This window comes from Bicyclus anynana, chromosome 19 (assembly GCF_947172395.1).
Source record: "Bicyclus anynana chromosome 19, ilBicAnyn1.1, whole genome shotgun sequence".
Lineage (NCBI taxonomy): Eukaryota > Metazoa > Arthropoda > Insecta > Lepidoptera > Nymphalidae > Bicyclus > Bicyclus anynana.
The window spans coordinates 11930754-11952904 of record NC_069101.1 but is presented as its reverse complement, the minus strand read 5'-3'; the positions used below and the strand labels follow the sequence as shown (position 1 = coordinate 11952904).

The 22151-nt window shown below is 35.9% G+C and overlaps 1 protein-coding gene across 1 annotated transcript; it reads left to right on the top strand.

Annotated features, from left to right (window-relative positions):
• The first annotated feature begins 1161 nt into the window (after positions 1-1161).
• On the top strand, positions 1162-21015 carry LOC112045570 (PAT complex subunit CCDC47). Its single transcript, XM_024081802.2, has 11 exons — positions 1162-1317; positions 1901-2043; positions 3835-3935; positions 4699-4803; positions 8261-8435; positions 9537-9670; positions 11048-11206; positions 11616-11806; positions 13015-13168; positions 20164-20298; positions 20789-21015. Exons 2-11 carry the CDS (start codon positions 1905-1907, stop codon positions 20891-20893), a joined length of 1398 nt encoding a protein of 465 aa, XP_023937570.2. The 5' UTR covers positions 1162-1317; positions 1901-1904; the 3' UTR covers positions 20894-21015.
• Positions 21016-22151: the final 1136 nt, after the last annotated feature.

Below are 22151 nucleotides of genomic sequence, written 5' to 3'. Positions count from 1 at the left end.
CTATTGATTGCATTAACTCGTGTTCTGTTCGGCATCTAATCCACATAGTCCTACTTTATAATGAAAGATCCTCGTTCTTACGAGTGTCTAATTATTACATAATTAATTACTTCAAAAACATTAAAATGAAACAGAACAGACAGATTTTTTTGGAGGTCGGAGAATAATTTTTAATGTTCCATAAATTACGATTTTAAAATACAAATGCACTAAAATCTTCCTTTTCTTTTATTACTTAGTTTTAGGTACCTTCCTACCTAATTTATGTACGTTATAAAATTTTTCATTACACCATTGATTTAAGAAATGATAATAAAATAAAAAATATTTAGGTATGCACCTACCTACCTTCTCGTAACTTGTTTCTGAGGGTAGTTTACCTGGATTGCCGTAAATTTTTATTTATATAAATTGCCTTAATTAGTGACATTCGAAATAAGCCTAAATAAGTAGCCCTAAGCTTAACTTAGCTTAGCTTGATTTTTATAAATACTACATTAGAGTTTGGCTAATGAAAGTAGAGGCTGAAATCGACCGGCAAAAAAACAAAATGTTTAACTATCTCAAGTTTGTTAATTGCAATTTAAATATTTTTTTCAATATGTAACTAGTACCTAATGTTTTCACACAAATTAGTTTTTTTAATAAAGATTAGTAGATATTTTTTTGAATTTCCCGGGCGATTTCAGTCTTTCATTAGCCAAACTCTAGTTGTTCTGATGGTGCTGCTTCATCCTAAGCGTAAGCTATAAATTGCTAGCTTCTATAGTGAGGATCTATTTAGCCGTTTGTTTTAATGAGTTTTTCGGCTGTCCGTACCGACTCTTAATCTATGGCCCCATTAAATAATGGTCTTTTCAACCGACGTCTTTAGATTATTTTAAGCGTGTTTTCTTCAAAGTAGAAAAGAAAAATCTTTGACATCTATGTATAAAAGGAAAAAAATATAATTTTGTTTTAAAATATAGCAACACTACTGCTGTCACTGTTCACATTGGTGTCACTGTGTACGTCATGTGACGACAGAAAAAGTGTCAATGTCAAGCGTGCGTTTTCTATTACAGAAAATATTTCACTTAAAAAGGTGAACTTCTGTATTGGCTTGTGATTGGTTGCTGCTAAAGTACGTGTGCAGTTATATCCAATAGAAAGGTATATAAAAACAAAAAGTATGTTCGTGAGTGGTTTGGAATCGTAGAACAAATTAGTTATTTTTATGCAAGTAAGCAAGTGGCGTTTTTTAGGATTTAAATTGGATAAAAATAAGTGATTTGTATTAAATGTATATACTTATTTAATTCTAAACTTCAAGAAAAGGTTGGTCAAGTGGTAACAGTCTTATTTCAGTAGAATTTACTATAATTTAAAAATAAAACGTAATATATCGCATGACAGTCTCTGCACACTCTGCATAGTAATACTTTGATGTCGAAAATACTAATTAATTTAAATGATAAACTTACACTGAACAAAATATACCCACATAAATAATTAACCATGAAATTTACGGTTGTATTATTAAGTAATAAGTACACAATTAGTTTCAATTATTTAGTAGGTCATCAAATGTATATACATTGTTAAAGGAAACCCTATAAATAGTACATGGGATTATGCGTAGAATTACTGAAAGATTTCAGGCAGTAACCTTGCATAATAAATAACCTTGGCTACCCATCAAATCTGAAGTTTAAAATAATTTTAAATTTAATTTGTAAGTTAGACAAACATTGGATACTTGATAAGATAATTCATATTACTGTTAAGTGTGTCTGTTTTAGTAATTTAGTATACACATCAAAAGTTCATACACCACTGTTCTGAACCACAATGCATTATTTTTATTATATGATGTATAAACTTTCATATAAAAAAATGAGAATGATTTTGCCTGTTTCAGAAAAATGCGTATTATAATTTTGTCTTTAACACTGTTACTGTGTGGTGTATATGTTACACGTGCATATGAAGACCAGACACTAGAGGATGATGATTTTGCAGAGTTTGAGCAGTTTGAGGCGGATGAAGAGACTGCAGACGCAGGTGAGTGTTGCCCTGTACAATCCTATATTGGGGAGCATAAAATGATTGCTAAATATTATCTTTACCTGTGGTGCACTTCAAAGATGTAAAAATGCACTGCCTACCCTAAAGACTCATTACAAACCTGAATTAAAAAGAACCATTTTGTATAAATTTTAATATATATTTTTTTCTTTACGAGTTAGCCCTTGACTACAATCTCACCTGATGGTAAGTAATGATGCAATCTAAGATGGAAGGGGGCTAACTTGTTAGGAGGAGGATGAAAATCCATACCCCTTTGGGTTTTAGGTGGGTTGTCATATCGGGCCCACCTGCATGAATAATTTTAGCTATGCGGACGATATGGTTCTTCTCAGTCCCTCAATCAGTGGACTTCGTAAACTAGTTGCAATCTGCGAACGTTACGCCTTAGATCATGGCTTAAAATATAACGTCAAGAAAACAGTTACGATGGTGTTCCGTGCAGGCAGAGGTCCAGAGAGGATCCCTGGGGTGTTCCTTGAAGGAAATTTACTTGAAAGGGTTGAGCGGTTCAGATATCTCGGACACGTTGTGACTGAGGATCTCAATGACAATGAAGATATAGAGAGGGAGCGACGTGCTCTGTCTGTCAGATGCAACATGCTCGCACGTCGGTTTGCAAAGTGCAGCGAACAGGTCAAAGTGACATTGTTTAGAGCATACTGTCTATGCTTCTACTCATGTCAACTTTGGACCAAGTACACCAGACGCGCAATCAACAACATCAGGGTACAATACAATGATGCGTATCGTATCCTGATGAAGTTGCCGCGGTACTGCAGCGCGTCGGGCATGTTCGCGGTGGCCAGAGTACCGGACTTCTTCGCGATCATCCGATCGCGAATCGCAAATTTTTGGTACCGTTTGCGATCCTCAAAAAATGAGATTCTCACCACGCTGGCTGAGTGTCTGGACTGCTCAATCTATAAACATTGGCTTTCAGTGCACCAAGAGCCTAATAGAAAGTAGCAGAACATACGAATATGTATAGATAATACCTATACTAGTTAGACAATTAAATTAGTGTAATGTCAATTTTAATTAATATTTTTACTATTTTTGTATTGTTAATATTATTGTTTGTTTTACACTGGGTTTTTACCTTTAAATAAACTATTATTATTATTATTATTATTATTATTTACACAATGTGGTACCAGAACGCTAAATTGCTTGGCATACAAGCCAAACGATTTAGTCTTTGCCAGGAAGGTGGTAACTACCCATGGTCAAAGCCTCCCACCAGCCAAAACTAGTGGATGTCATAGTTAAAAAGTTTCTGCACACCACTGTTATCAGTCTATATGACTGGACACCTAAAGGGGCAGGGCTCCCTGTTTCCAGGAGAGATTTCGAGTGAAGAGCCACCACTGCTCTAATGCTGGTTGAAGTTGTCCTATCAACTGAACTCCTGGCTTTTACTGAGAATTTATGAGAAGAAAAAAAAGCATTTTATTGCCCATCCCAGGCAGCAATGCCAGGAGTTCATAATCCAAAGCCTTAATAGGCTAGAGTTAACAATAAGGTTCTTAAAGAACCAGAGCATCCTCAGGAGATGTTGACTCTACAACATGCAATTGCAAAGTTTGTTGAGAGTATTTTGTTGGACCTAGGTGATGTTGTTGCATGGGTTTGTTTGCTATTTGCAGGTGATAAAAAAATAAATAAATTATTATCTATTCATGGTGAACTTCCGCAAAGTAACGCCTGCTTCTATCCAATAGTGCATAAAGATGTTAATAGATTCAATTCTGTTCAATTTTATAGATTTCAGTGAAGATGTTGTACCAGTGTTAAAGCCAAAATTACCGCCAGTTAAAGAGAAGTTTGAAGACAGTAGTGATGTAGAAGATGACATTATAATTGAGGTAGGTGTGAAACAAAACTCATTTAATCTAATAATATTAGATAAAAAATGATTTTTATATAAAGTCACTAGCTGACGCCCTGTGGTTTTACCCGCGTGGTTCCCGGTCCCGTAGAAATCATGGATAATATATAGCCTATAGCCTCGATAATGGGCTATCTAACACTGAAAGAATTTTTCAAAATGGACCAGTAGTTCCTGAGATTAGTGCGTTAAAGCAAACAAACTCTTCTGCTTTATAATATTAGTATAGATTTTAAAAACTGAAATATTCATTAGAATATTTGTTTTGATGAGTACTGTTGTACTGAGCCTTTCTTGATGAGTACTGTTTACCAACAAACAAATTAAAAAAAAGGGTATAAATCACTAGTCATTTCACACCTAATAATAATTATAATTAACTTATTCTTAAATTAATGAAAATAAATTTGATTAATAAACTTAGAACAATTAGATATGGTTAATATTTTGTAAATAACATTTTATAAACAAACCATACATTACATTAAAATAAATAAGTTATGAAATGCCATGCGATTTCTACCTTCATTTCTAATTTCTTTATAGCTAATAGTACTTTATAAAGCCTAAAGTTTTTCTACAAAATTACAAATTCCTCTCCTTAACATGCAGCTGAATAAAACAAAAATATGCAATTAAACTATTTGAGTCATTCTCAAGTTTAGCGACACTGTTACTCAGTTTTAAAATTGTTGAATTTCTCTGCACTTGTAATAAATTGAATATTTTTGATTATTTAGGATGAAGATAATGAATTTGAACATTTCCAAGATCCTGAGGAGTTTGAAGGCTTTCAGGAAACAACTCCAAAAACTTCAGAACAACCCAAGATAACAATTTCAAAGGTATTTTGATTTCTAATAAATATCACGAATTTTTATATGAGAGTGTTTAACTAGGAACAACTGACAACTATACTCAGAGGCACAATTATCCGCCCACTTTAATATACGCGAGTATTAAAGTGGACGGATTAATTAACATCGTGAGAACACTTACAGAGAATTTTTTTTAATTCTCTGTGTGTTAAGTTTGCCAATCCACATTGGGCCAGCGTGTTGGATTATTGGCCTTACTCCTCTCATTCTGAGAGGAGACTCGAACTCAGCAGTGAGCAGAATATGGGTTGATAATGAATATTAAAGTAGGCGAATGATTGACCCTCTGAGTAGGTATATATTTCACAACAAAGTTTGAATAAGTTTAGCAAATTCAAAAACTATCTTTTCCCTCTGTAGCGTTAATACTGTTTTTGCCAATCAGTTTTATACCTGATGCATGTTTAAAAGTTAATTTTAGTACCAAATACCATAATAACGTCTTTTTCTATACTCCTGACAACCTGTATGCAATATTTCATAATGATTGGTTCAGGAATTAAAACTTGCGCCTCAATTTGATCAGGTAATAAAACATAAACAAAGTCTTAAAGTAAAAGGAGATCATTCACGCTCCATACATTTTTGGGCTCTTTTTGAAAGTGCCGGCCAACGAAAAAAAATAGCACGACTCGTTAGAATTAGCTATTTGGAGCAATAGCTAATATGGCATAAAAGTTGTCAGGTGGCTCTGAACCAAGTTATACAGGTTCGACGAATCGTTATTTCCATACATTTTGTCAATTTTCAAAAGTGCTTGCTAAGAAAAATAACTGATACATATCGTTAGAACTGTCCATTTGGAACAATAGTTAGTATGGCACAAATGTTGTAAGATTGCTCTGAATCAAGTTATACAGGTTCGATGACTCGTCACTTCTATACATATTTTTTGAGTCTTGTAAGTGCCCACCAACAATGTAAATGATACTTATCGTTGTAACTAGCCATTTGCAGCAATAAGTACTATAGCATAACATTTTAGTATAGCTCTGTGTCCAGTTAAACAGTTTCGATGATTCGTCAAATGCCGAATGTTTTATTGATTTTTAAAGTGCCGTTTTACAAAAATATGTACTTATCACTGCACTTATCGTCAGAACTGCTTATTTGGAGTAATATTTAGTATGTCACGGTTTGGTCTGAACCAAGCTAGAAAGGTTCGATGTCTCGTCACTTATATGCATTTTATTGAGTTTTGTAAGTGCCCACCGACAGTATTAATGATACGTATCATTTAACTGGTCATTTGTGGCAATAGTTTGTATGACACGAATGTTGTAGGATTGCTCTAAACCAAGTTATACAGGTTAAATTGCATGTCATCTCCATACATTTTATTGATTTTAAAAGGTGCCTGCCAACAAAATTCTTACAGGTATCATTTTAACTGATCATTTAAACATACTTTGTCAGTTAGTATGTCAGACACGTTGTATAAATGCTCTGATCTAATTTATACAGATGTGACTATTTGTAATATCCATACATTTCCTTGATTTTTAAGTGCCAACCATGAAAATGGTATGGTGGTAATGGTAGTTAGTAAAGTACAAACGTTGTAGGCCTGCTATGAGCCATGTTATACAAGTTCAATGATTCTTAATTTCTATGCATTTTATCGATTTAAGCAATACAGTTAGTAGGTAGGTATGACAGAAACATTGTATGATTGCTCTGATCCAAGTTATTTGCGTTCGATGACTCGTCACTTATGTTTTTGTTGATATCTGTTGAGTTGTAGAATGTAATGGGGAACATTAAATCGGTAATAATGATGAATACTCAACTAATAATATGAAATAAATGTCATCATGGTGTAAGAGCTGTGTCATCATTATTTGTTATGTGCTTCCTTCTGGACCGTTTCTGCACTTGGCCATGTGATTGGCCGTTGTGCGTGTATTTGTTATGTTATTCAAGCTTGTAAACCAAAATTACCATTACTTGAAGAACTTAATAAAACGTTTTTATTTCTCTCAATGCACAATAACACAATTTTTAGTTACATTTGCACCATAATGTTGAATTTGTGCAAATGCTCAGAATCATTATTTCTATATTATTATTGCTTTAATGTTTTCAAACTTTTTCGGAAATCAATGAATGAAAGTTATATAACTTGTTTCAGTACTAGAATTATTCTGAAACGTGTGCAACGTGTTACTAACTTGCTCCTAATGACTTTTAACGTTAGATACCATATTTTAGGTGAACGGTACTTTAAAAAATCAGTAAAATACATGGATTTGACGAATCATCTGAACAGTATAACTTGATTCGGATCTATACTACAACGTTTATGCCAAGTAACTATTATTTAAAAAGGCTAGGTATAACGATAAATAGCATTTACTTTGTTACTTACAAAACTCCATCAAATACATTAAAGTGACGAGACTTCGGACCTGTATATCTCGGTTCAAAACAATCTTGCAACATTTGTGTTATACTAAGTATTACTCCAAATGGGCAGTTGTAACCATTAGTATCATACTTTTGTTAAACTGTACTTTAAAAAATCAATAAATTAAATAGATTGGACGAATCAGCGAAACTGTATAACTCGACACAAAGCTATACTACAATGTTTATGCCAAAGTAACTATTGCTGCAAATGGCTAGTTATAACGATACGTATGATTTATTTTGTTTGCGGGCACTTACAAAACTCAGTAAAATATATACAAGTGACGAGTTATCGAACCTGTATAACTTGGTTCAGTGCAGCCCTACAACATTTAAGCCGTAGTAACTATTGCTCCAAATGGACAGTTCTAGCGATATGTACCAGTTTTTTTTCTTAGCGGGCACTTTTGAAAATTGACAAAATGTATGGTAATAACGAATCGTCGAACCTGTATAACTTGGTTCAGAGCCCTCCTACAACTTTCATGCCATATTAACTATTACTCCAAATGACTAGTTCTAATGATTCGTGCCATTTTTTTTCGTTGGCCGGCACTTTCAAAAAGGGCCCAAAATGAATGATCTCCTTTAATGAAATATATGACAGAAAAGTTTTTATTGACATGACCTCAGTGGTGACATCCACAATTATTCTGGTTGCCAACAGTCATCCAATAGCTAAGAACTTTTTGACATCCAACAAGGTGAAATTTCTACCTAAATAAGCTTTTATTTTTATTTTTGAATTATTTGGTTAAGGATTTTTGGGTAATTTCAACTTTATTGAATTGGGATTAGGAGAATCAAGGTAGAAACAATGATGTTAAATACTGTTAGATGCGTTACTAGGTTTAAAATGAAAGAGGTTTGTAAAAAGTAAAGATGTTGAAAATATAGTATTTTTGCGTACTATATATTTCTTTGACAGTATAAAGTATGCAGACCCTAAATATAGTACACTACTATATATTGTAGTAAGGTTGGCAAATCTAATTTGAATTGATTTGTTAAATAGGTTCCTATAATGGTGCGTCCGCGCTGGGACGCCTATTGGTTGGAGGGCATCCTGTGCTGCTTGCTCGCGGCGTACGCGCTGGCGTACGCAATCGGTCGCGCCAAGAATGCGTCCATTGCCACCAACTTCCTCAAGTTCCACAAGCCGCTTTTGGATGACAACTTCACTTTAGTCGGTGAGTTAATCTGTCTCTCTATCAATCATCAATCAATCAATCAATCTCTCTAAACACATAATAAAAAATATTATTAATATAAATTCGGTAGCTTACTGTATGTTACAGAAATTACAATTTGCATTTGTCTTTTATATTTTTCATAGATTTCTGACATTGCAAAACTACGATGAAAGTTAAATCTAGAGAGGATCATTGTTTCTTAACAATTATTACGTAGAAAGTAAACACTTACTCCATTACACATGTATAAGTCTTCAAAATCCAATATCTTAGCGCGCGTGATCACGTATTATGACGTCACAAATGTTAAAAGCCTATTTTCGATTGGTTGCCAGAACAATGCTTACGAATTGTTCACTAGCATGAACTAAAAACAAACATTTTACTATAATAAATTGCTCATTCACTTTTGAGTAGTTAAAAATTACACACCAAAGGAACACAAAAAACTATATCTGACCCTAATTCATATCACTTGCATAATTGTTAGAGTTAAAATGTTAAAGGATGAAAATGTGTAAGTTATTATTATAGCAAGCCATGGTTTGCTGTAATAAATGTTTGTTACATGGCTTGCTGTAATTGGTTTAAATTGCTCTCCATATCTGCATTTCTTGGAGGAGTTTTAAAGGAGGATGGCGAAAGTGGGAGTCACACTCAGAAGTGGCGTATACTCATACATTTGTATTAATTAAAACGATTATTTTAGCTGGTAAAAAAAATATTGAGAATTTACAGAACAGGAATCAAGATTACTTTTATACTTAGCATAGTAAAATTGTTTTACTTGTTGCCTGAGACAGAAACGCCTTGTCTTATTTATAAAGCAATTACCGAGTTGTATGTCAGCGGCGGTGTTTTTCAGTGTAAATTCATATTTATTCGTATGCATATATAGGGGTACCTTCTAATTTTAAGGTATATCTTTTTCTCCCTGCATTTCAAGATTGGTTACCATTTGCTTTTTTCTTAGTTTAATCACGATTGACAACTATTAATGGGTTTCCATTATGTACGCTACTTCTATCTGCTAGTCCCAAAATACAAGCAACCTCGCCATTCTCTTTTGTACGATTTCCACATATGATGCCTATGCAGGAGAAAGCGGGCTGGACGTGGTGGCGGTGTGCGACGAGCGCGGCTGGCGGCGCGAGGCGGAGCACTGCTTCACCATGTGGTGCAGCGGCCGCCAGTGCTGCGAGGGCATGCTGCTCACGCTCAAACTGATCAAGGTACAGGGTGCTCTAGCACCAGCCAGAGCGGGTTGGACGTATTGCTATACCTATGTAGCAACATACATAGGCATCTCAGACCAATTATTGTATAGGACCTGCCTCGCTAGACGTTACTTTTCTGTCAAAGTATATGATCAACGATCTAATGCGATTATAAAAACTGTCTCTATAGAATCGATGTTAATCGTGTTCGTTGGTTAAAGAGCTCCGTTAAAATACCTTTTTGTGTTATTGAATTGGGCAAAATCTTCTAGTTTAGTATAAGATATATACAAAATCTAAGCTCGTTTTCCTCAGAAAACAGACAATTTTGTTCGTGACTGAGTGTGATACAGGTCCTTCTATAATTGGTCTGAGATAGGCATACATACCAGATGAAATCGAAAGAAAATGTATTCGATTTTGTTATAGTGTCTTAAATATAGTTTATTCAACGTTACATCTATATTATGAAGCATTAGACAGCCAGCAAACTTGGCGTAAACTCGGTGTATGAGGTAGTCTGCAACGCAGCTTGCGTTGCAGACTACCTCCATGTCCTTCAATGGACGTCCATCGGCTGATATGAAGTCTTTTAGTGTTCATCACAGATTAATCAATAATATACAGACGTAGCGTACGGAACATGACGGTGTCGTACCCGTCACGGATACGAAATTCAAAAAAGGATACGGACGCAAATCAGTACCACTCGAAGGCCTGAAGCGATAACGTCACGGTAATTTCGGCGACTGAATACGAAAAATGCCGTCTTGTGATTTTAAAAATTGTAAAAACAGTTCACAAAATAAAAAGAAAGCAGATGGAGTCACTTTTCATAAGTGAATATTGATGATTACTTAATCTATTTTGATATCGATAATAGTGATGAAACGTGAAATACAAAACTATTTTTACCAGAGAATCGTCCAGTGTTGCTAGTTTATTTTAAAATATTCTCCCTAAAAACTAGGCACATCAACTGTTTTTTTTATACTATTGGGTTTGATATTTGAGTTTTGAATAATGACTGATTTTAATTAGACTGATAATTCTTAAAGTATATATTTAAAATGATTCGAAAAAAAAATCTTATTTTATAAATATTCCTTACAAACTTTAAGGTAAATCATGAAACAAGTTTGTAGATAGCAAGATGTGGATGTCAAGGAGTCGGAAGCGTGTCGTTTGTATTTTAGGGGTTCTCGCCGGCATCACCCACTGTTTGTAAAGACTCGCTCTGGTTACTTTGTGTTCATTTATATGGGCAACAACTATGGACGACTGCAGTCGGCGTCGTCTCGGCGGCAGCCAACGGTAGTCGCCAACTGCAGTCGTCGTTAGCAGTTGCTGCTCGTGCAAATGAACCCTAAAACGTATTTTTTTTGTCAACAGCGCCAAGACTTAGTGCACACTCTGCTGGGACTGGTGCGACCCACTCCGGACACGTTGCTCATACGAGTGGAACTCGGCAAAGACGACAGCGACCCCTACGTCTTCTGCGTCGGGCAGAAGAAGTTCGCCACGCGCCTCGGCAAGGAGATGCAGGACCTGGTCAGTGTGATAGATACTCAGACTAATTAGATAATTATTACGCAGAGAATTTCCTTTATTCTCTGCGTTTGTAAAGTCTGCCAATCCGCATTGGGCCAGTGCGGGGGACTATTGGCCTAAACCCTCTCATTCTAAGAGGAGATTCGCTTAGCTGTGAGCCGAATATCGGTTGAAGTTGTGTATGTATACAATTTTGATAGTTGTCGGTTTTTCCTTCACCGTTTGAAACGTAAATAACACGTATTTAATTTCTTAAAATGCACATAACTGAAAAGTTGGAGGTACACGACCTGGACCGGATTCCAAACTACGCCCTCCGAATCGAAGGAAGAGGTCACATCCACTGGGCTATCACGGCTCTGTTACCTATTATTGTAGTCGAAATTCAATAGGTAAATTATTCTTACAGAGCATGTTCTGCGGGGAGAAGCGCCCTGGCGACAAGCACGGGCTGCCGGCGACGCTGGCCGTGCTGTCGGAGTGCGCGGAGGCGACGGCGGCGCTGCTGGACGCGCGCGTGACCGCCGCGCTGGAGCAGTACCAGCGCCACGTGCAGTACATCCACGTGTCCGACCGCTACTGCGGGCCCAAGCAGATGGAGTGAGTTCTCTATCACGCGGCAAGCGGACTTCTTCACATAACCACCGACACAGACTACCTCACACAGCCGCCGACGCAGACTACCTCACACAGCCGCCGACACAGACTACCTCACATAACCGCCGACACAGACTACCTCACACAGCCGCCGACGCAGACTACCTCACACAGCCGCTGACGCAGACTACCTCACACAGCCGCCGACGCAGACTACCTCATGCAACCACCGACGCAGACTACCTCATACAGCCGCCGACGCAGACTACCTCACACAGCCGCCGACGCAGACTACCTCACACAGCTTCCGACGCAGACTACCTCACACTGGTATCCTGAAACCCCTCCAGGTCCTTCAGTACCGATTCAGGTGCTCCGTGGTTTGTACGCAGTCCTCCTACAATAGCCTCCCTATAATATATGTGTATCATATATGCTCTCGAAAACTTATTTTGAGAGAGCTGCCACCGACCCCAACCAACTAATTGTTGAGACTTGCTACAAAACCCCGATCCCAACGCCGATTCTCGATCTAGACGTCCAAAAGACGTCCCAGACGTCGGATTTTTAACTCACGATCTCGGGGGCGCCCGGACTGATACTCAAGCCTAAACACCCCCGCGAAACGGCCCTCTAAGCCGAGGTCCCAGTCTCAGGAGACGCCCTTAAAGAGTCGTTCCGCCCACATCTGCTTCTGCCGTCGGGCCCCATCAGGCGTTGCTTCTGTGCTCGCTCAAAACCCCTCGGTTACTCCACTGAGGTCCCATTAAGGAGCCTACGGCACTTACACAATCAGATTTTTTTTTTTAAAAATCCTACTAATCCTACTAATATTATAAACGCGAAAGTTTGTATGGATGTTTGGATGTTTGTTACTCTATACCGCTACTACTGAAGCGATTTGACTAAAATTTGGAATGGATATGGATTTTACTCTGGATTAACACATAGGCTTACTTTTCATCCCGAAAAATCCATGGTTTCCCGAGATTTGCGAAAACTGATGATTTTAATGATATGAATGTTTGTTACTCTTTCACGCCTCAACTACTGAACCGAATTAGCTGAAATTTGATATTAAGATATATTATAGCTTAGATTAACACATAGGCTATTTTTTATCCCGGGAAAATCCATGGTTCCCGAGGGATTTACAATAGGAGACTCCACGCGAAGTCACGGGTAGTACCTAATACTGTATGATTGTCTAGGGAGACGGTGGCCACGAAGCCGCCCGACACGGAGCGCGTGATGCTGGTGAGCCTGGCGCTGGGGCCCGACGGCGGCGGCGACGAGGTGCGCCCGCTGCTGCTGCTCGTCTTCTACCTGCTCGACAAGATCAAGAGGCTGCGGCTCAGCAAGGAGGTATACTATGTCCACTTCTTTTGCCCTTCTTCAAAATTAATACTTCACAGCTTCAGCTCATAATATGTCAATAAAAGTTTACAGTCCACACCATACACGAAATGAAAAGGATAAAGATATGAATGAATAACGTTTGCACGGTATAAAGTTTGACACGATCGATACTAGATGGCGCTGAGACAATTTTGTCTGGCGATACAGTTTGTTATTTATATAATCATATTATTGTAAACGATTTTCATGTAAATCAGTTCAATTTAATCATATATAGTCCACAAGTTTAGGCTTTTTACACAACAATATCACTTCTCAAAAAGGTTCTTTCAGGGCGACACTTTTCGTTTCGATTCACATACATTGTATTTTTAATAATAAGCTTTACGGCTCTGGGTTCTAGCCCTTTTGAGCCCGGATTCACAAACAATAAATTAATTATCTCGGACCAATAATAGAAGGACCTACCTCGCAAGACGTTACCTCTCTGTCAAAGAATCAACGATCTATCTATATAGAGCGCGGCATTTAGAAGTGTTTGTAAAATCGGCTGGGATAGTTGAGCGGCTAACGCGTGTAAAAAACTAACAAACGCGTTAGATTGTTCGATTGTATCGATGTTTCTTTGTTGTAATCGTTTTCGTCGTCTAAAAAACTCCCTAAATATTCCGGTTTGTGTAATAAGCAGTTCAATGGCATGAAAAACGGCCAACGACTTCTAATTCAGTAAAAGATGACGTGACGTTCAATTTGAAAATATTTCTATTTTATTTTTGTTATTCTTTACATGTTAGCCCTTGATTTCAGTCTCACCTGATGGTAAGTGATGATGCAATCTAAGATCGACGGTGTGATTTCTACACGACATCATACCGGAACGCTAAATCGCTTAGCGGTACGTTTTGTAGGTAGGGTGGTAACCAGCCAGACCTGGCACAATTAAGAAATTCTCAATCGGCCCAGCCGGGGATCGAACCTAGGTCCTCCGTCTTGTAAATCCACCGCGCGTACCAGTGCGCCACGGAGGTCGTCAAAAACATAATTATAATTTATAATAAATTTGTAATAAAAACAATATCTAAAAGAAAAATCGATTCTATTCTTCTAACGAACGAACGAACAAAACATCGATCCATTAATTTAACGTTCTGTGTACAGATTATATTATTCTTGTTAAATATTTTATTATTTATTCTTGTTAAATATTTTCGATGAGTGAGTTTACCTCGTCTCCTTCAAAAAACGACAGGCAATTTTGTTTCTGCATTTGGGTGCGATTTCATTTCCATGTCTAATTCGTCTATGTTAATTATTATATAGAGTTTGCACAATGTTGGGCAAAATTTGCCCAAAAACGATAAACGACATAAAAAGAACCTTAAATACCCCAAGCAGACATGAGTCACAAACCATTATCAAAAACATAGATATTAAGATTTATGGGTATTAAATGTGCATTTATAAAATTAAATAATAACTTTAATAATTTTTATAAATGTCGTATTTTCATATCAAAAGAAGATGTTTTCTTTTATTTTAATGTGAATTTTACCTTTCATTTATTGCAGAAATACCCTATACTATGATTAATTTTTTTGATTTTGTGTTATTAAGTGAAAGAAGATTTGACATTTCACACACACACACTTCACAGCACAAAACACTACTTTATTTGTTGTCTGTGACTAATACTCCTACCTCACAGTATTCGTTAATGATTCGTCAACTAAATCCAGACTGTTGTGCGTATTTTCTATTTTTAGAACAAAACGAAATAATTTTTATTATTTCGTTTTGTTCTCGTTTCGTTGTTGTTGTTAATTATTGTTTATTTGTTGTTTGTTTTTCGCGCGTATCTTGTATGTATTATTTATTACCTCATATCTTCGAAACCGCTGAACGGATTTACGTAATTCAGATATCCTTAGATTTGTTTTAATAACCCAAATGTTCTTAGATAGGTGAAATTAAAAAAAAACCAACAAGACGACTGTGAGATGCTATAGAATCGAGGTGATTTTTTTTTTAATATTGCAACAAGGGAATCAAATTTTTGTGAGAAAATGGTATATAATGGCCAACAAAAAACTACAATTAGAAAAACGTTATTTATTAATTGTATACCACGTGTCCCGAAATTCAACGATAAGCGGGCGCCAAAAGATTGACCTGCTCATGAGCACTTAAGGAAAAATAATAAAAAAAATATACCTAAATTTTTTTTTAGTTACAAAATAAATTTTAAAATTCTTTGAAAATTTACACCTTGTATGATATTTTGAACTACCACGGCTACAATTTCTTAAATATGCTTAAGATTTTTTTTGTATCGGATACCTAAGTAGTACTACTATTCACCACAACTCTTAAAAACACCACAATGCCCGCAGTTTTTACACAAAAAAAAATCAAAATATTTTTTTTCCCTCAAATTTATAAAGATTTTTACTTTCAGTCTACTTTGACTCATGGTCTTGCAAAAAAAAGTATGAACACCGCTATGGCAAGTTATTTTCAAAGTTGACGCAACTAATCAAGATTTCAAAATAGTATAATACCCTAAGATAACTAGTCGCAAAAAAAAAATATGCGTACCATTTGTAAACAAGAACTAAATTTCTAAAATGTTTTTGCTCCTAGAAATCACTTTTACTTTATGCACAAAATGATGTGAGTCATACGTTGCAATTTCCTAGAATTTTAATGGAACGAACGATAACATTTAAAAATAAGAGAGAGAGAGAGAGAGAAAGATAGCGATAAGTATACGTTAGAGAGGGATAGACAGATGTTCTTTGTTGAATGACAATGATGCAGGTAAAGAAAATCCTGTTCCCAGCAAGTCAGTACGCTCTGCTCCTTTGTTTACTGCGCAACTTTCCGTATTCAATTGACGTGGCTCTCGTACTAACGACTTTTGGCTTTGCATTTTGGACTGGACTTAAGTGATCTGCAAACTGAACTGACCTGGCATTATTTTGGACTGTGCCTGTGTTTTGTGAATTGGACTTTTGGTGTATTTTGGACTGTTTAGCGTTATCATGCCGCAACCATACACGCCGATGGAATACGCTAACATGCATCTCATTTATGGAGAATGTCGGTGCAATGCTAACGCTGCTAGCAGATTGTATCGAGAAAGGTACCCAAACGCTCAAAGATATCCAGATTATCGGGTATTTATGAATGTGCATCAAGCGTTTTCGGAGGGTCGTTTGCCGTCAGCTAGAAGAAACGCTGGAAGACCTAGATCGGAATGCGATGAAGAAGTTCTCAATGAAATAAACATTGATTCAACTACCTCAGTGCGTGCCATAGAAGCAGCTACGGGAATCCCAAAAAGTTCAGCACATCGAATACTAAAACGTCATCGGCTACACCCATATCATTACAGACGTGTACAAACGTTACTATCACGGGACTATCCACTGCGGATCGCATTTTGCCGAGTGATGCTTCAAAAGCATCGGGAAGATCCTCAGTTCTTGGATAAAGTACTATGGTCGGATGAAACAACCTGCAAGAAAGATGGCTATTTAAATCTTCACAACCTACACAGCTGGAGCAATGAGAATCCGCACCTGATGAGAGAAGACAAATCCCAATATCAATTTAAGGTCAACTTATGGACGGGCATTTTAAATGGAAAAGTGATTGGGCCTTTTGAATTACAAGGAAACTTAGATGGGGACAGTTATTTGAACTTTTTACAAAATGATTTGCAAGAATTACTAGAAGACGTCCCCCTAAGCGACCTTCAAAATATGTGGTATCAAAATGATGGTTGCCCAGCTCACTACGCTCGTCCTGTGAGACAATACCTAGACCACGAGTATCCGGGGCGTTGGATCGGGCGACTTGGTCCTATCCTATGGCCACCCCGATCACCCGACCTAAACCCCCTGGATTTCTTTTATTGGGGTTGTCTCAAAGACAGGATCTACGCAAAACCGATTACGACATTGGACGAGCTTCGGCAAAAAATCACTCAGGCTGCGGCACATATCAATGCTAGAAGATATGCGCGAAAAATAAAACGGTCGTTTTTAAGGCGATGTCGTGCCTGTATTAATGCCGGTGGAAAACAATTCGAACATTTACTTTAATGTTGTGTAATTAAAATAACAAACACATTTTTGGAACATAGTAAAATTTATTACTAACAACAAGAACAATTAAGAAATTTGGTTCTTGTTTACAAATGGTACGCATATTTTTTTTTGTGACTAGTTATCCTAGGGTATTATACTATTTTGAAATCTTGATTAGTTGCGTCAACTTTGAAAATAACTTGCCATAGCGGTGTTCATACTTTTTTTTGCAAGACCATGAGTCAAAGTAGACTGAAAGTAAAAATCTTTAAAAATTTGAGGGAAAAAAAATATTTTGATATTTTTTTGTGTAAAAACTGCGGGCATTGTGGTGTTTTTAAGAGTTGTGGTGAATAGTAGTACTACTTAGGTTCCGATACAAAAAAAATCTTAAGCATATTTAAGAAATTGTAGCTGCGGTAGTTCAAAATATCATACAAGGTGTAAATTTTCAAAGAATTTTAAAATTTATTTTGTAACTAAAAAAAAAATTTAGGTATATTTTTTTTATTATTTTTCCTTAAGTGCTCATGAGCAGGTCAATCTTTTGGCGCCCGCTTATCGTTGAATTTTGGGACACGTTGTATACATAATACGCGAGGCGGACGACTATAAGGTTTATGAAGTGTAGTTATAAAATACCTTAAATAGACTAAATTAAATATATTGATTATAAAAATCGACATGTGCGAGTCGGATTCGCCCACCGAGGGTTCCGTAGATTTTTTTGAATATTTACTTATCCTCGGTTGGACGTAGGTATACACTATCGTACTTTGTAACAAACGTAACAAATAAATCCGAAATTCACCATCTATCTAACTAAAAATTATGAAATAAAATAATTAAATAAACGAATAACCCGACTGCATAAATGATACAAAAACTGATTAAACTAAAGTGGGGACCTATTAAAAAATGTAGACGTAAATCATTATATTCAATATAATAGGTCCCGACTGTTTTCTAATTTTTTTCTACACTTCTGGACTGATCTTGTTTTTTTTCTTTTCAGTTTTTGTATCATATAGGCAGTCGGGTTTTTTATTTGTTTAATTAATTAATTTATTAATTTTATTTAGTTTAGTACGAAAATGAGTGAAGCGGAGCCTGGTACTAGCCGGAGCAGTTATTCCGAGTTGCTATCGTTTCCGTTACCAAAAAAGAAACGTACGAAGCAATCACCCTTATCGTCCTCCGAGAAAACCGTTTTGATTAATGTGTTTAAATATGTCGAGGATACCTTATGCTTGCTTATACATAATAAAAAACAAAACTATAAGGGTTCTATATTGACTACGGAACCCTTAGTCGGAATATAAGTGAAACATTATCTGTTAGATAAATAACAGGATATAGGAATATAGAATAAAAAAAATATTTGTTTATCAAAGGAAGTTTTATTTCATGACAATATTCGTAAATTATGCTGTAGTAAAATGTTGAGCACCCCTGAGTCAGCTGTTTTTGTTTATTTACATTGTTTAAAATACCTACCCGATCTGACTATAGTACATTTCATAGTCGTCGTCGTGGTTTATGATTTGTTGACATCAGGTCCTCTGTGGATATGGCTCTGCTATATAGATTATATTAAATAATCAAATATTAAATAATAATTTAATATTATCCGATTGTGTAATTGTGTATTTAGTTTTAGTTAAGTAACTTTGTAAAATGGTGGTAAACAAAAAAATAAACCTTGGCTTAGTTTTTTGTGTTGTCGGACCGAGTCGCGTTTGGAACCCTTGTAACTTTAATTTCAAGTTTTCGACTTTAATTACCACCATTAAAACATGAAATAACTTGTCATTTCAAAAGTGCTTGTAAATTAAGCCTATTTGATTTAAATAAAAGGAGGTTGGCGAAAGTGGGAGTCACACTCTGAAGCGTCGTACACTCGTATTTGTATTGATTTTTTTTTTATAAATAAATAAATATAAATATACTTAAACAATACACATCACTATCTAGCCCCAAAGTAAGCATACAGAGTAGCTTGTGTTATGGGTGCTAAGATAGTTGATATTATAATATTAATATATAATTATATACTACATATAAATACTTATATAACGTATAAATACACACAGACACTGGAAAACACCCATGCTCATCACACAAATATTTTCCAGTTGTGGGAATCGAACCCACGGCCGTGGATGCAGAAAGCAGGGTCACTACCCACTGCGCCACGCGCGTAAAACTATTATTTTGTAAGTTGCTTGTAAAAAAAAATATTGAGATTTTACAGAACGGGAATCAAAAGAATAAAAAAACATTTTATTTACAAAAAAAGTCGTCTGCAAAAACACCTTGTAGTATTTATGAAGCAACCACGCAGTTGTATGTCAGCGGTGGTGTTTTTCACATTTATGTATAAACTAGCCGACGCCCGCGACTTCGTCCGCGTGAAACTCGATGTAAACTTTCACGTACCCCTATCCTACCTCTACCCTACCTATAGCCTACCCCTACCCCTACCCTACTTTTCTGGTTACTTTTTTACACCTTGTGTCCGAAAAACCAAAATATCTTACGGAACCCTATTTTTTTTTAAATAAAATGTGTATGTTACTTGTAGATAATGTAGCTTTCGAATGGTGAAAGAATTTTTAAAATCGGTCCAGTAGTTTTTGAGCCTATTCATCACAATCAAACAAACAAACATACAAACAAAGTTTTCCTCTTTATAATATTAGTATAGATAGGGTACCTACTAATTTAAGTTATATCTTTTATCCCTGCTTTTCAAGACTGCTTACCATTTACTTATTTCTTAGTTTAATCACAATAAACAGCTATTATTAGGTTTATATTATGCACGCTACTTCTATCAGCTAGTCCCAAAATACATGCAATCTCGCCATTCTTTGATTAGATTTTGAATATTTTTCTCTCGTTGTCCAGGCGTTGTCCAAATGTGAGAAGCGTCGTCAGAAGGCGGCCGAGGCGTGGATGCGCGGCGCACACGCGGCGCGCGCGGAGCAGGCCGCTCTCCGCAGAGAAGAGAAGAGAAAGCAGGAGAAGGAGAAGATGTTGACGGTCAGTACACCCAATAAGACAGACAGTTTTTTTAATTGCATATAAATTGGGAGTATGCTAATAGTAAAGCAATTTTGTAAGTGACAGGGTATCTGCGATCATTACTTTCGGAGCTACAGGGATTTAAAGGGTCATATTTGCGGCCGCTATCCCTGAAAAACGCAACAAATGGTACGATTTAATGACGTCGTAGGTCGTAATGATCGTTAGATTTGTATGGGCGGTCAAACAAAATTACTAAAATTTTTGTTATTTGTGCGTTTATGTTTTTAGTTCATACATATTAAAACATGTCACATTTAATAATAAGGAAGCCAAAACTGTATGAATTTTCATCTTACTACGATAAAAGACTTTTAATAGATTTTGAAATTTTATAATCTTATTTATTTTGTAAATATCCAGACAATCTTTGCTTTTATGTATAAATTAGTTAACATTGACCTTATTACCCGAATGTATACAAGTTGATTTGCTCTGTTCGTTCCAGGAGGACGATCCAGAGAAGCAACGTCGCTGGGAGCTGAAGGAACAGAAGCGCCAGCAGAAGCGTAAGGCCCCCAAAATGAAGCAGCTCAAAGTCAAGGCTCTGTAATCTGAGAGTTACTGCGATGCAATATTATTGTTTAATTTTGTTACCTATTTTAAGTGTTAAACAGACAGTCATGTGAATAAATTGATTTAATTATAGCTTATGAATAAATTGATTTAAATATAGTCTAGCTTTTTGATTTGCTGATGAACAATCACGAAAAATCCTTTATTTTAGGATAACTCTAAATTACCAAAACCAAAGAGTAAATTAATAAGTAGGTAAAATAAATTAGTAACTGTCAATGAAACTGAAATTCAGCGTCAAAAACTGATATTATTATTTATGAAATTACACTAATTTGGACTTTGTAATAAATGGTTGATTAGAATCAGTCACCTTTAAAACTGTAATTAAAAAAAATTGCTTTCTTTCCTATTTATTCTCAGACTAGCTGACGCCGCGCAGTCTTACCCTCGTGGTTCCTGTTCCCGTAGGAAAACGGATAATATATAGCCTATAGCCTTCCTCGATAAATGGGCTATCTAACACTGAAATAATTTTTCAAATCGAACCAGTAGTTCCTGCGATTAGCGCGTTCAATCAAACAAACAAACTCTTCAGCTGTATAGAAGTATAGATTTTGGAAGCCTGTGGTAGATACACCTCCACATCAATGAGAGCCATAGCTTACTGCCATTGTGATCAATGTAGATTATAGTCTAACATTATCATCCTAAGCCCACATAGCAGCAGTGTGGTGGGTTTAAACTCCAAATCACATAACGAAGAACGGCTTGGCTTTTTTAGTAGGCGTTATTTAAATAATTTTAAAATTACTATAAATATGCAGTGAGCACTTAAAGATGCAAAAAGCACTGCATACTGTATTGCAGACTTTTCCATTTGTAGGATGTATAATTTCCTATCCTAGTTAAAATCCTTGTGCACACCACTGTATATAAATATGTTTATGTATATTAAGTCACAACGGCTCAGTTGATAATAAAACATCTACACACATTTCAAGGCAATATTTATTTAAAATATTTGTTAAACATGAAAACAAAATAACAAAATAATATGTAAAGAAACATTTTATTTACCGACTATTCACTAAGTCACAAAAAGCAAGATGGTGGTTAAAGGTTGAGAACTGACTAAATTCAGAACACTTTAAAAATATCCAGATTAAAAAAAAAGGATAGATGAAATTTGATTTGTGATGAAGTGTTTTTGTAAAGTTCACTAAAATATGGTATATTTAATTTTATTCTATATGACGAATGACTAAATAAAATAGATACGTCACTATTATCAT

Excerpts from the sequence above, each read along its gene's own strand:
- LOC112045570 (XM_024081802.2), top strand. The coding sequence starts at position 1,905 with ATGCGTATTATAATTTTGTCTTTAACACTGTTACTGTGTGGTGTATAT. Across the intron at positions 2,044-3,834 it reads TGAAGAGACTGCAGACGCAG|ATTTCAGTGAAGATGTTGTA; the intron begins GTGAGTGTTGCC and ends TCAATTTTATAG. Across the intron at positions 11,207-11,615 it reads GCAAGGAGATGCAGGACCTG|AGCATGTTCTGCGGGGAGAA; the intron begins GTCAGTGTGATA and ends TTATTCTTACAG.